The sequence below is a fragment of the Bos grunniens genome, chromosome 17 (genome assembly GCF_055505025.1).
Source record: "Bos grunniens cultivar Pamir isolate PY7600 chromosome 17, Bosgru_T2T1.0, whole genome shotgun sequence".
NCBI lineage: Eukaryota > Metazoa > Chordata > Mammalia > Artiodactyla > Bovidae > Bos > Bos grunniens.
In genome coordinates this window covers 61,773,420-61,786,408 of record NC_141181.1, presented here as the reverse complement: position 1 = coordinate 61,786,408, position 12,989 = coordinate 61,773,420, and the positions used below count along the sequence as shown (strand labels likewise).

The following is a 12,989-nucleotide window of genomic DNA, read 5'->3' as shown; positions in this document are numbered from 1 at the left end:
ATGTTCTAGGCTGTGAGAGTGTTAGTTGCTCAGTCCTGTCTGACTCTTTGCAGCCCTCTGTATAGCAGCCTGCCAGGCTCCTCTGTCCATGGGCTTTCCAGCAAAAATACTGGAGTGGTTAGCCATTCCCTTCCCCAGGGGATCTCCTGATCCAGAGATTGAACATGGGTCTCCTGCATCAAGGCAGGAGTAAATCTGGGATTCTAGAGGAATGTGCTGGGAGACCTGACAGGATGAAAGGAGAGTTTGATTTACTCAGAGCAAAGGAGAGATTAAAGACTCCAGCCAAAGCTCCTCCCTTCTAAGGAAACGAAACCAGCAGCAGCCCAGACTATGGACATAGCTCCTCCCTGCCAGTGAAATGAAACTTAACAGCCTCCTAGACCCAGGCAGCAGAAGAAACAGAAGCTGACAGATTCAGGCAGCAGCTCTGCCGCCTCTGGCTCTCCAGTCCCCAGCACCGTGATGGAGCTCAGAAATACCCCGGCCGGGTCTCTAGATAAGTTCATCGAAGTCTACCTCCTGCCAAACGAGGAGTTCCGCACGCAGGTCAAAGAAGCCATTGACATCATCTGCAGTTTCCTGAAGGAGAGGTGTTTCCGATGTGCCCCTCACAGAGTTCGGGTGTCCAAAGTTGTGAAGGTGAGTCCAGAACGGCCTGGCTGGGGAGAAGAGGGGCTGGTGAGCAAGCGTTTGCACAGGGACAGGCAGAGAGCAGAAGGCTGAGGTCTCTGGGGCTGGTGCTTTCTGATTTATCCATGCCAGAACTATAACCACATTTGTGAAAATAGCTTCTGGGGTGAGGGCATCCATCTGTAAGTTTTTAACAAATTCCCTGGAGAAGTGTATAAACCACCTGGGTCACGACTGCTATAGAGATAAGCAATCTGAATCCTGGCAGCATCTACAGTTCACTAATCTTGACCAGGCTGGGATCTCACTATTTCTGCAAAGTCACGAGCTGGTTAAGAGTGTACGTTTTAAAAGCAGATAGCACCTGCTGGCGGTGAAGTCTTGGGCAAGTCACTTAACCTCTCTGTGCCTCAGTTTCCTTATCTATAAATTTCAGTACCTTATAGGGCTTGCAGATCAAGTAAAGTCAGCATGGGCCAGTTTACAGTATTAATCACATAAGGTCATAAATTACAGGGGGTAAAGAATACAGACCCTGGAAAAAGACAACCAGGATGTAAACTGTATCTCTGCCACCCACTAGCTGTATGACTGAACTGATACATGATCTCTCAGCATCTGTTTCCCCATCCAGAAGATGACAACAGATAGTAACAGTAGCTAGATCTCAGAGTTTTTGTGAGCATTCTAGGAGTTACAGCCGCTGATGCCTTCAGAGCAGTGGCTAGCATTCAAAATGTTAGTGATTGTTCTCAGCATTTTATTTAGGGAGGCTCTTCTCAATGAAATGTGTCAATACTCATTCTTATCACCTTTTTAGGGCGGCTCCTCAGGCAAAGGCACGACCCTCAGGGGACGATCAGATGCTGACCTCGTCGTCTTCCTCACCAATCTCACAAGTTTTCAGGAACAGCTTGAGCGCCGAGGAGAATTCATCGAAGAAATCAGGAGACAGCTGGAAGCCTGTCAAAGAGAGGAAACATTTGAAGTGAAGTTTGAGGTCCAGAAACGGCAATGGGAGAATCCCCGTGCTCTCAGCTTTGTGCTGAGGTCCCCCAAGCTCAACCAGGCGGTGGAGTTCGATGTCCTGCCCGCCTTTGATGCCCTAGGTGAGTGCTCCTAGCCACAAGTTCTTATAGTCTTTGTCCTATGTCAGGGCTTCTTCTGCTCTCTTGTCTCTGAGCAGAAATAAAATGTCTTATTAACCAAGGTATCCCTTCAAGTGAGAGGAGACACCAGCATCTCTCCTGGGACAAGAATGCCTAGGGTCACACTCAGCCACTGAAGTGACGTTAAACAACAAACTGGTACAGTTGGGGGGTCAAGATGTTTTTATAGAACACCTGCCAGGCTTACTAGTTTGACTTTTGGCAAACTGTGTGATCTTCTTTCTAAAAACTGCTGCTGCTGCTGCTGCTTCTGCTAAGTCGCTTCAGTCGTGTCCGACTCTGTGCGACCCCATAGACGGCAGCCCACCAGGCTCCCCCGTCCCTGGGATTCTCCAGGCAAGAACACTGGAGTGGATTGCCATTTCCTTCTCCAGTGCATAAAAGTGAAAAGTGAAAGTGAAGTCACTCAGTTGTGTCTGACTGTTCGCAACCCCATGGACTGTAGCCTACCAGGCTTCTCCGTCTATGGGAGTTTCCAGGCAAGAGTACTGGAGTGGGGTGCCATTGCCTTCTCCATTCTAAAAACTAGGTCTAGGGTAAATTCAATATGTTAATTTCATTTTTTTATGCAAAATGTGAGGCAACCATATCAAACTTATACTGAGGGTTGGAGTACAGAGATAATGTGCAGGAACATTGGGACAGGAAGCAATTCATTCTTTGAGGCTCAGTTTCCACTGTGTACCTTAGATGCGGGGCTTCCCTGGTGGCTCAGTGGTTAAGAATGCACCTGCCAAGCAGGAGATGCATGTTCGATCTCTGGGTCAGGAAGATCCCCTGGAGAAGGAAATGGCAACCCACTCCAGTAGTCTTGCCTGGAAAATCCCATGGACAGAGGAGCCTGGCAGACTAGAGTCCATGGGGTCACAAAGAGGCAGACAGGACTGAGCAACTGAGCAGGAACACAGACCTGGAGGTGCAAGGCGTGTTCCATGGCCCTAAATGAGACAGACAGAGAACCTCTCTCCTGGAGCCTGACCATATGAACACCAGGAAGGAAATGATAACTCGCTGTGACCAAAACTAAATATGTTGACTCAAAAGAGAGCAAAGGGGATCAGAGGACTTTGGTAGATAGGGTAACAAGAGAGGTAACCTCTGACCTGAGGCCCAAAGAATGAGAAAGAGTCAAGCATGGGAAGACCTCCCAGGAAGAGGAAACAGCAGGTGCAAAGACAGGAATGAACATGACATATTTGAAGAGGTGAAGTAACCAGGGGAGTCAGTGGCAAAGGGATTGAGGCAGGAGGAAAGACGAGGGAGGAGACAGGCCTCACCATCCGCGTGGACCACTGTGAGGACTTGGGATTTTATCCAGAGGTCCTGGGAAGCAAGAAGTGGAAGGATCAGGTTTAAAGGGCTCTGTGTGGGCTGTGGAGGATCCAGGGAGGAGGGTGCCGCCACCTCTGCTGAGTCCAGGTGAGAGACGATGGGTGATGGCGGTAGAGGCGGGAGAAGGGAGGACGGGGGATGGACCTCAGGCCCCCTGGCTCTGGGCCTGCTGACCTCCCCACTGCCCTCCACGGTCAGTGAGCTTGTTGTCTCAGAGGGAATGGAAGAACCTCAGAGAAGAGCTGACGTCGAAACATGGATTCATTCCCAACAGGTCAGTTGACCAAAGGTTACAGACCTGACTCTAGAGTCTATGTCCGGCTCATCCAAGAGTGCGAGAACCTGAGGAAAGAGGGCGAGTTCTCCCCCTGCTTCACGGAGCTGCAGCGAGACTTCCTGAAGAATCGTCCAACCAAGCTGAAGAGCCTCATCCGCCTGGTGAAGCACTGGTACCAACTGGTATGGCCGGTCCCATCTGGGCAGAGAGCCGAGGAGGAGGAGGAGGGGAAGGGAGAGAGTGGGGAAGGGAGAGAGTGAGGACAGGAGAGGAGGGAGGGAGGCGTGGAGGGAGGGAAGGAGCAGGGAGAGGTGTGGGGAGGAGCCAGGATGAGGCAGTGGGAAGAGGGAGAGGTGACAGAGGCGGGGGGAGAGCAGAGGGGAGGGAAGGGAAATCACAAATCCATCCTTCTAGTTACTGCGGCCAAACCAAGGGTCATCCTTGGCTTCTTCACAGACACCCACATCCAACTAGTCAGCAAATGTTGTTGGTCCTATGTTAAAATATATTTATGATTCATCCATGGTCACCACCTCTGTTACCCCTCAGTCCAGATCATCTTGGGAGGCTCAAAGGATCTGCCCTTGACCTCTCTGAACCCCCATCTCTGTCCGCGCACCACCACCCTCAGGCCACGCTCTTCTCTTTGTTAGTCCTCCTGGAGAGAAACTCTACACTCCAGCCTCCAGGCCTTTGCATGTGCCTATTTGTTTGTTTATTGTGTTGTTGTTCAGTTACTAGGTCATGTCTGACTTTTTGTGACCCCAGGGACTGCAGCACGCCAGACTCCCCTGTCCTCTACTCTCTCCCAGGAGAGAGATTCAGATTCCTGTCCATTGAGTCGGTGATGCTTTCTACCCATCTCACCCTCTGCCACCCCCTTCTCCTCCTGCCCTCAATCTTTCCCCAAATCAGGCTCTTTTCCAATGAGTTGGCTCTTCCCATCAGGTGGCCAAACTATTGGAGCTTCAGCTTCAGCATCAGAACTTCCAATGAATATTCAGGGTTGTTTTCCTTGAGGATTGACTGGTTTGATCTCCTTTTAGCCCAAGGGACCCTCAAAGAGTCTTGTCCAGCACCACAGTTCAAAAGCATCAGTTCTTTGGTGGTCGGCTGTCTTTATGGTGCAAGTCTCACATCTGTTCAGAACTAATCAAAGCTAAGGTTTTTCCAGTAGTCATATTTATTGTCTGTCTCCCCACTATTCCCTGGTGCCTCAGATGGTAAAGCATCTGCCTGCAATTGCAGGAGACCCAGATTCGATCCCTGGATCAGGAAGATCCCCTGGAGAAAGAAATGGCAACCCACTCCAATACTCTTGCCTGGAAAATTCCATGGACAGAGAAGCCTGGTGGGCTACAGTCCATGGGGTTGCAAAGAGTCGGACAGGACTTCACTATCACTTTCCCCTCTATAAATGTACAAGAACAGAAGGATTTATATGTTTGATTCCCTGCTGTGTCCCAGGAACCTAGAACAGTGCCTGGCACATGAGAGAAGTTCAAAAAATGATTGTTAGGTGAATTAATGAGTACTATATCCCCTACCAACATCACACACACACACACACATACACACACACTTCTGTTAACTTCCTAGCCATCTGGCTTTGAACAGGTGAGTTAATAGCTCTGTGAATGCCACCATAGACCATACCTAAATGGATAGGTGTGGATTTGCTCTGAGAAAACTTTACACCCTAAAATAAGTGGCAGGCTGAATCTGACCCATGAGAATGTGCTTTACACAAATGCTACACAAGCCCATGTTTCTGGTTGTTTCTCTCTACTCAGTGTAAGGAGCAGCTTGGAAAGCCATTGCCCCCACAATATGCTCTGGAGCTTCTGACGGTCTATGCCTGGGAGCAAGGGTGCAATAAAACAGGATTCATCACAGCTCAGGGATTTCAGACTGTCTTGAAATTAGTCCTAAAGTATCAGAAGCTTTGCATCTACTGGGAAAAGAACTATAACTCTGAAAACCCTATTATTGAAGAATATCTGACGAAGCAACTTGCAAAACCCAGGTACTCTATCCGCTCAAGGCTTAGCTCCCCACATAAATGAACCCCTGCTTACAGCTGTAGCACCCTGGAAATGAAGGAATTGGGAGGGTTCCACATTAACGGATCATCTTCTGATACCATGCTGCTGGGCACTTTACTAGTACCGTCTAATTTTAAAAACAGTGTGCAAAAAACCATGTGAGTCAGGCACTATGCTAACTGCTTCACAGATGAGTAAACCGAGATTCTGAGCAGTAAAGAGTTTGTCCAAACCCTAACCCAAACCCTATAGAGTTTGTCCAAACCCTAACCCTAAGAAAATGAGCGAAACAACTGAAATTTCAACTAAAATAACAACAGCTACAGCAACAATAATAATTGCTCCCAGGAAGTAAGAGCTTGCTATAAGACTAACACACTCTAATAGTATAGTAAAAATTATGATTATTGTAACTGTCATGCACTAACCCCTTACGATGGCCCAATTACTGTGCTGAGTATTCCATGTTGCTTATCTAGATCCTCATAGAACATCCTTTGAAGTAGGGATGTTCAAATCTGCCCATTTCACAGATGAGCATACTGAGAATTAGAGAGACCAAGACATCTACCCAAGGTCACACTCCTACAGAAGAGCAGAGGTGATATTCAAGCCCAGGTCTATCAAAGCCCAAATGCAAGGCTCCCCCTTCCGTTCACTGTCCTCCATGGAGCAGGGCACCCAGGACACACCCAGGGAGTGATGCTCTGCTGGAGCCCTGATGCTGCCTGAGTCTGAGCCTGGGCCAGGCTGGTTGCTTTGCCCTTCCTGGAGCATCTAGGCCACCCGCCAGACAGAACCCAGCTTCTCATCTCTCTCTCTCTCTCTAAATATTACCCTTCAGGCCTGTGATTCTGGACCCGGCGGACCCTACAGGAAATGTTGCTGGTAAAGACGCATATAGCTGGGAGCGGCTTGCACGAGCGGCTTTGGTCTGGCTGGATTACCCGTGCTTTAAGAAATGGGATGGGTCTCCCGTGGGCTCCTGGGATGTGTCGGTGAGACCTTCTGCTTCTTTACCGCTGCCCTGCCCCTACCCCTTCCACACAACATGGGGTGTGTAGCTAGAGACCATTCCTTCCAAAGAAATTGCCTCTTGCTAGAGGTCACTAGGGCTTCCCTGGTGGCTCAGACAGTAAAGAATCTGCCTACCTATGCAGGAGACCTGGGTTCAATATCTGGGTCAGGAAGATCCCCTGGAGAAGGAAATGGAAACCCCCTCCAGTATTCTTGCCTGGAGAATCCCCATGGACAGATGAGCCTTGGTGGGCTACAGTCCGCGGGGTTGCAAAGAGTTAGACACGACTGAGCAACTTTCAGTTTCACAGAGGTCACTCCCATTCATATCATGCCAGGCTGTGCTCCCTGTTTTACAGTCATCTTGACCCCAATCAGAGGGTTCCTAGACTTCTCACATCCCTATCCAGAGCTTATTCTTTAATTAATGCCTTCTTGGCCAGAAGTAACTTTTTTAACAGCGCCAATTGGCTCATTCCACTAAGAAGAAAAAGAATAACCACCACCACTTATGAATACCTACTTTGGGGTCAGGCTCTGTTCTTAGCCCCTTAAATTTCATTGTTTCATTAAATCCTCATGACACCCCATGAGCCCTGATTTCTACTCCCATCTTACAGATGAGAAAAGGAGGCTCAGAGAGGTGAAGTCACCTGCTCAAGCCCACTCAGCTAGGGAGCCGCAGAGCTGGGAATCCCACTCAGCAGACTCCAATGCCAGGACTTACTCCGCTGAGCTAAACAGCCTGCCTTGTATCCCCTTCCCCCTCCATATCACACAACAAACGGGTGACTCAGAGTAGGTGAGGACGTGGGTGTGTCACACAACTAAGTCGGGGCTGAGGGCCTCATCTTTCCACTCCAAGAGTAGGGATCTTTCTCAAGCTGGAGTGGAGAGGGCTGATGATGCCAGAGATGGGTTTCCCAGGAAACAGGCTCTGGGATGAAGTTCACGTGCAGGATGTTTCTGGGGAGGACCATTGGAACGACATCTGTGTAAAGGAGGGGAGGGAGGTGGGTACCAACACAAGGAGAGGGACATCTGGGATGCTGGCCATCTCAGACCATCTCCCCGGGGAGCCCTGGGGGCCCCAACAGCCTCCAGAGTTGTCCTACGGAAGACCAAGGTGGCCAGGCCTTTATAGCCCCAACACGGGTCAGCCGCTGAATGCGGACAACCCAGGAGTGGGTGTGGCCTTCCTTGAAGGGCATCCAGGCGGCAGGTCACAGCGTCCACGGTGAATGCTCACTGAGACCCGTGCCAAGCGGGGAGGCCCAGCTCTCCAGTGTGACAATGTGCTTCTCCCTTTCAGCCCCAAGAACACAGCGACCTGATGTTCCAGGCCTATGATTTTAGACAGCACTATAGATCCTCTCCAGGAATCCATTTCCACGAAGGAGCCTCTCCCCAGGTGGAAGAGAACTGGACATGTACCATCCTCTGAACGCCAGAGTATCTTGGAGGCAAGGTCTCCAGAGCCGTCTGGGCCAGCCCTCTTCACTTCTAGGGCTAGGGGGCTTGGATCCAAAGACAGCTGTGAATTGATGTCAGACCTGGGACCAGAATCCAGGTCTCCTGACCCCCAGCCTTCCTGCTATTCTGTGCTGTCTTTTCTTTCATAGACAATGCTCCCCATTGGAGCCTGACAATAGCCTCTCCGAGCCACCAGGAGAGACTCAGGCAAAAGAGTGGAATCCCAGCCTTGACTTTCTTCTGTGAACCTGAGGGGAAAGGTGATGGTCCAATTTATTGTCAATAATAACAAAAATAGTAGCAAATGCCATTTGTTGGGTGTTAATTAGCTTCAAGGTACAGCGCCAAGAAGTATACCTGCATATTATGTGTGTGTGTGCATATTCATTGATTCAACTAAAGATATTAATTGGGCACCTGCTCTGTGCCAAGCATTGTTCTGGCCACTGGCTCACTGTTGTTGCTCAGTTGCTGAGTTGTGTCTGACTCTTTGCGACCCCATGGACTGCAGCACACCAGGCTTCCATGTCCTTCACTGTCTCTCAAAGTTTGCTCAGATTCTTGTCCATTAAGTTGGTGATACCATCCAACCATCTCATCCTCTGCCTCCTTTTGCTTTTAATATTTCCCAGCATCAGGGTCTTTTCCAATGACTCGGCTCTTCTCATCAGGTGGCCAAAGTATTGGAGCATAGCAATGAGTAAAGCAGACAAAAATCCCTGCCTCATGGAGCTGACATTTTGTGGAATACTCTACTATTGGAGAGATGAGGGTCCTTTCAATTCTCAACTACAGATAATCCTGAGACAAGCATCTTTGGTTCATCCTTTGTCCACATCTCTGATTATTTACCCAGGAAAAATTTTAGAACTGCCCTGTGTAATTCAGTAGTCATTAGTCACGGATGGCTATTGAGTACTCGAGATGTAGCTGAACCCAACTGAGAGGTGCTCATCTTTATACTTTCCTGAGTTTTCAGATTATTACTAATTTGGAGCTGTAATTTGTACTGCTTATATGACCACAAGAAACAGTAAAGCAAGGTTTCTGGTTCAGAACTATCCCATCCACCCCTGCTATTAAAAGCTAGCATCTGCCCCCTTGCAAGGAGACTCTTGCAGAGGCTTCTCATCCATAAGACACCCCCCAGCTCCGAGGACCAGTATCCACCTCCCCTCCTGCCCACTAGGACTGTAAGTATGGTCAAGTCCCAACACAGCCCACCTGGGGACACTCTGGGCCTGCTGAGGGAGGAATAGACTTGTATCCATATCGGCCGGAAGACCCGGCAGCGTGTACCAGCACAAGTCAGGTGGGTGTGGGGGAGGGACCCCAAGGGCACTTCATCAAGGGGCTGCGGAGTCAGGTCAGATGACCTAGAGCTTATTGATTTGGAAGTCCCCTCCTGGACTTCAGGACTTCACACCCTGGCAAGGACCCCAGGAGAAGGTGCAGACTCGCTCTTAGCCAGGCTCTTAGAACGGATAAAGTACGAGCATATGCCAGGTGATATTCCCGCGAGAGACGGTGGGCTGCTGCTGCTGCTGCTAAGTCGCTTCAGTCGTGTCCGACTCTGTGCTACCCCATAGACGGCAGCCCACCAGGCTCCCCTGTCCCTGGGATTCTCCAGGCAAGAACACTGGAGTGGGTTGCCATTTCCTTCTCCAAAACATGAAAGTGAAAAGTGAAAGTGAAAAGTGAAAGTGAAGTCGCTCAGTTGTGTCTGACTCTTAGCGACCCCATGGACTGCAGCCTACCAGGCTCCTCTGTCCATGGGATTTTCCAGGCAAGAGTACTGGAGTGGGGTGCCATTGCCTTCTCCGAGAGATGGTGGGAGATGGGATTAAAAGGTCAGGGAAGTGGATGTGCTAGGGGCCGATGTGCTGTATAAATCCAGAAAGAAAAAAGAAAAACCCCACCAAATTATCTCCCGTGGAAAAGCAGAGAATACAGCTCTACTGAGGCCATAAAGGATATGCTAGCGAGGGACCTCCCTGGTGGTCCAGTGGTTCAGAATCCATCTTCCAAGGCAGGAGACACGGGTTCGATCCCTGGTCCCAGAAGATCTCACATGCCTCGGGTCAGCCAGGCCCCGGTGCACCACAACTATTGAGACTGCTGTCTAGCGCCCACGGGCCGCAACTGCTGAAGTCCGCACGCACCCTAGAGCCTGTGCTCTGCAACAAGAGAAGCCATCTCAACCAGAAGCCCGCACTCCACAGCACCACCGCAGCTAGAGAGCAGCCCCGGCTCGCCGCGACCAGAGGGAAGCCTGCACAGCAACAAAGACCCAGCACGACCAAACACAAATAAACAGATAAAATTATTTTAAAAAAAAAGAGTAAAGGAGCCTGGGTGGTTATGATGTGTCTGTATGGGCTACTCAGTTGTAACAAGTGTCCCACCCTGCTAGGGGATACTGATGTGAAACTGAAAATGAACTGGGAAACGGGAAACCCCATCTTAAGTGAAGCCAGGAGACCAGAAAGGGGTGCTCTCACTTCTCAAATCAGTTCAGTTCAGTCGCTCAGTCGTGTCCGATTCTTCGTGACCCCATGGACTGCAGCAAGCCAGGCTTCCCTGTCCTTCATCAACTCCTAGAGCTTGCTCAAACTCATGTCCATCGAGTTGGTGATGCCATCCAATCACCTCATCCTCTGTCATCCCCTTCTCCTCCCGCCTTCAATCTTTCCCAGCATCAGGGTCTTTTCCAGTGAGTCAGTTCTTCACATCAGGTGGCCAGAGTATTGGAGCTTCAGCTTTAGCATCAGTCCTTCCAATGAATATTCAGGACTGTTTTCCTTTAGGATGGACTGGTTTGATCTCCTTGGGAATCCAAGGGACTCTCAAGAGTCTTCTCTAGCACCACAGTTCAAAAGCATCAGTTCTTCGGGGCTCAGCTCAAATACCACTGCAGAATGTTGTTGGGGTGGGAGGAGGCTGGCGTGATGGTGGTTGTGGTGGGGTGGTGGCAGTGGGGTATATAGGAAATCTCTTGGCTTCTGCACAGTTTTTCTGGGAACCTAAAACTACTCTGGTAAACTAAGTTTATATATATATATTTTTTTTTTTTAAAGAGTAAAGAGACATAATACCTGCAACATACAACTCACATGACTCAGTAATAATAATACTGATAATACAATGTACACAGAGAACGAGGAGCAAATATGGTGAAATATTCAGGATCAAGAATATGAGAGAGTTCTTTGTGTTTCAGATGATTTCAAAATAAAATATTTAAAAAAATAAAAAAGCACAGACTTTAGAAAGCAGGTAGTTAGAAGCTAGCCAGATAAGTTACAAGCTGTATGACCTCGGACAAATATTTTTCAGCTCTCTGAGCCTCTATATTTTCAGAATATAGAAAAGAAGGCTTATGACCTAAGCCCAGCCTACCTCTAGGTGTTTTAAAAGTCAGAAAAGGGCAGGGAAGGGCCCTTTATGGACAGGAGCAATCATCAAGTTTCTCCGGAGAAACCAAACTGTGAAAATGAACTCACAAACAGAAACCTCATGGAGTCAGAAGACCAGAAGAGGGAGCTCTCACACCTCAAATGCCTCTGGAGGCCAATCCCAGGAAAGACAAGTCAGTTAACACACCCCCAACAGGAAGATTATCAACAGGGAAAAATCGTCAATGACGGGCCAGGACAGTAAAGATGCACATTGCACGTCTCCTGGAGGAAGCCAACTCCCCTGGCAACTGAGCCAATGAGAACCCATCATCACCCTGAATTCTTGCTTTCCTCCAACAGACACGTGTTCAAACAACCCCTCCTAACTTCCTCCTTTTTCTCTATAAAGTAATATTCCTCTTCTTTGTTGGCCGGACTTGCCTATGGCTTTTTGCTATTGCCTGCTTGTCCTAAGTTGAAATTCTTTGCTGTTCCCAAATAAACCCATTTTGCTGGTAAAACAATGGTTGCTTTACTTTTGAGGTTAATAGAACCAATTGATTTTATAAATCTAGATTTAGAGAAAAATTTGTTTTAAGGAATTGGCTGTGCCATTGCAGGGGCCAGTGAGTCCAAATTCTGCAGGGTGGGGTAGCCAGGGTAGCTGGAAACCCAAAGAAGTATCTGCTTGTGGAATTGCCTCCTCCTCAGGGAGAGATCAGACCTTTTTCATCTCTTCGCCTGATTGGATGAGGCCCATCCACATTATAGTGAATAATCTGCTTTCCCCAACGTTTACAAATGTTGATCTCATCTTAAAAATATATTCCAAAAAAAAAAAAAAAATTCTGGAAGAATGTTTGACCAAATATCTGAGTACTATGGTCATAGTCAAGTTGACATACAAAACTAATCATCACAGGACTCTCCTGGTGGTCCAGTGGTTAAGAATCTGCCTGCCAATGCAGAGGACAGAAGTTCAATCCCTGGTCTGTGAAGATCCCACATGCCACAGAACAACTAAGCCCTAGGTGCCACAAGTACTGAGCCTGCATACCCTGGAGCCCAAACTCTGCAACAAGAGAAGTCACGGTAATAAGCAGCCCGTGTACCACAGCTGGAGAGTAGCCTCCACTCGCTGCAACTAGGAAAGGCCTGCTGATAGCAATGAAGACACAACGCAGCCAAAAGCTACAAACAAATAATCACCATTTAAAAGAGAATAATAACAAAATCAATCATCACAGCAGAGAAAGGGGTCTGTTCCTGTCCCACCTTGGAGATGTTTGCCTTCTGTGTTACAGAGGGAGCCCAGGAGTTTCGTTCTCATGGTTCTGGACACAAGGGTTGACGTCTGTCTCCTCTCTGGCCTATGTGCTACTGGGCGTGTTTTCCTTCCTTGCTGGGGGTGGTTAAATGCCCGAGGAAACCTGGCAGGTGTTCATGTGCGCTGAGGGACTGGGCCCACAGAAGCAGGCCTCTGGGGACCTGTGTTTGCTCAGGGGCAGAACTAAAACCCAAGTGGCTGAACGCTTGCCTTGCTGTGTGCCCTGAAACAAGTCAGGGCCCTCTCTGGTCTCTTCTCCTCACTGTTCTCATCAACTCTGAATTCCCAAAAACATTGGAAACAGGGAAAAGGGGAAAG

The 12,989-nt window shown here is 48.8% G+C and overlaps 1 protein-coding gene across 2 annotated transcripts; it reads left to right on the top strand.

Moving 5' to 3' along the window:
- Nucleotides 1–391: 391 nt before the first annotated feature.
- On the top strand, nucleotides 392–8,251 carry LOC147355547 (2'-5'-oligoadenylate synthase 1-like). Of its 2 annotated transcripts, XM_086348120.1 has the most exons (6): nucleotides 392–642; nucleotides 1,454–1,742; nucleotides 3,409–3,593; nucleotides 5,205–5,437; nucleotides 6,301–6,454; nucleotides 7,786–8,251. In XM_086348120.1, the coding sequence occupies exons 1-6, from the start codon at nucleotides 466–468 to the stop codon at nucleotides 7,915–7,917; spliced, it is 1,170 nt and encodes a 389-aa protein (XP_086204246.1). In that variant the 5' UTR covers nucleotides 392–465; the 3' UTR covers nucleotides 7,918–8,251. The 2 variants fall into 2 exon arrangements, 1 of the variants encoding a protein (XP_086204246.1); XR_015144608.1 differs by lacking the exon at nucleotides 5,205–5,437.
- The last annotated feature ends 4,738 nt before the right edge of the window (nucleotides 8,252–12,989 follow it).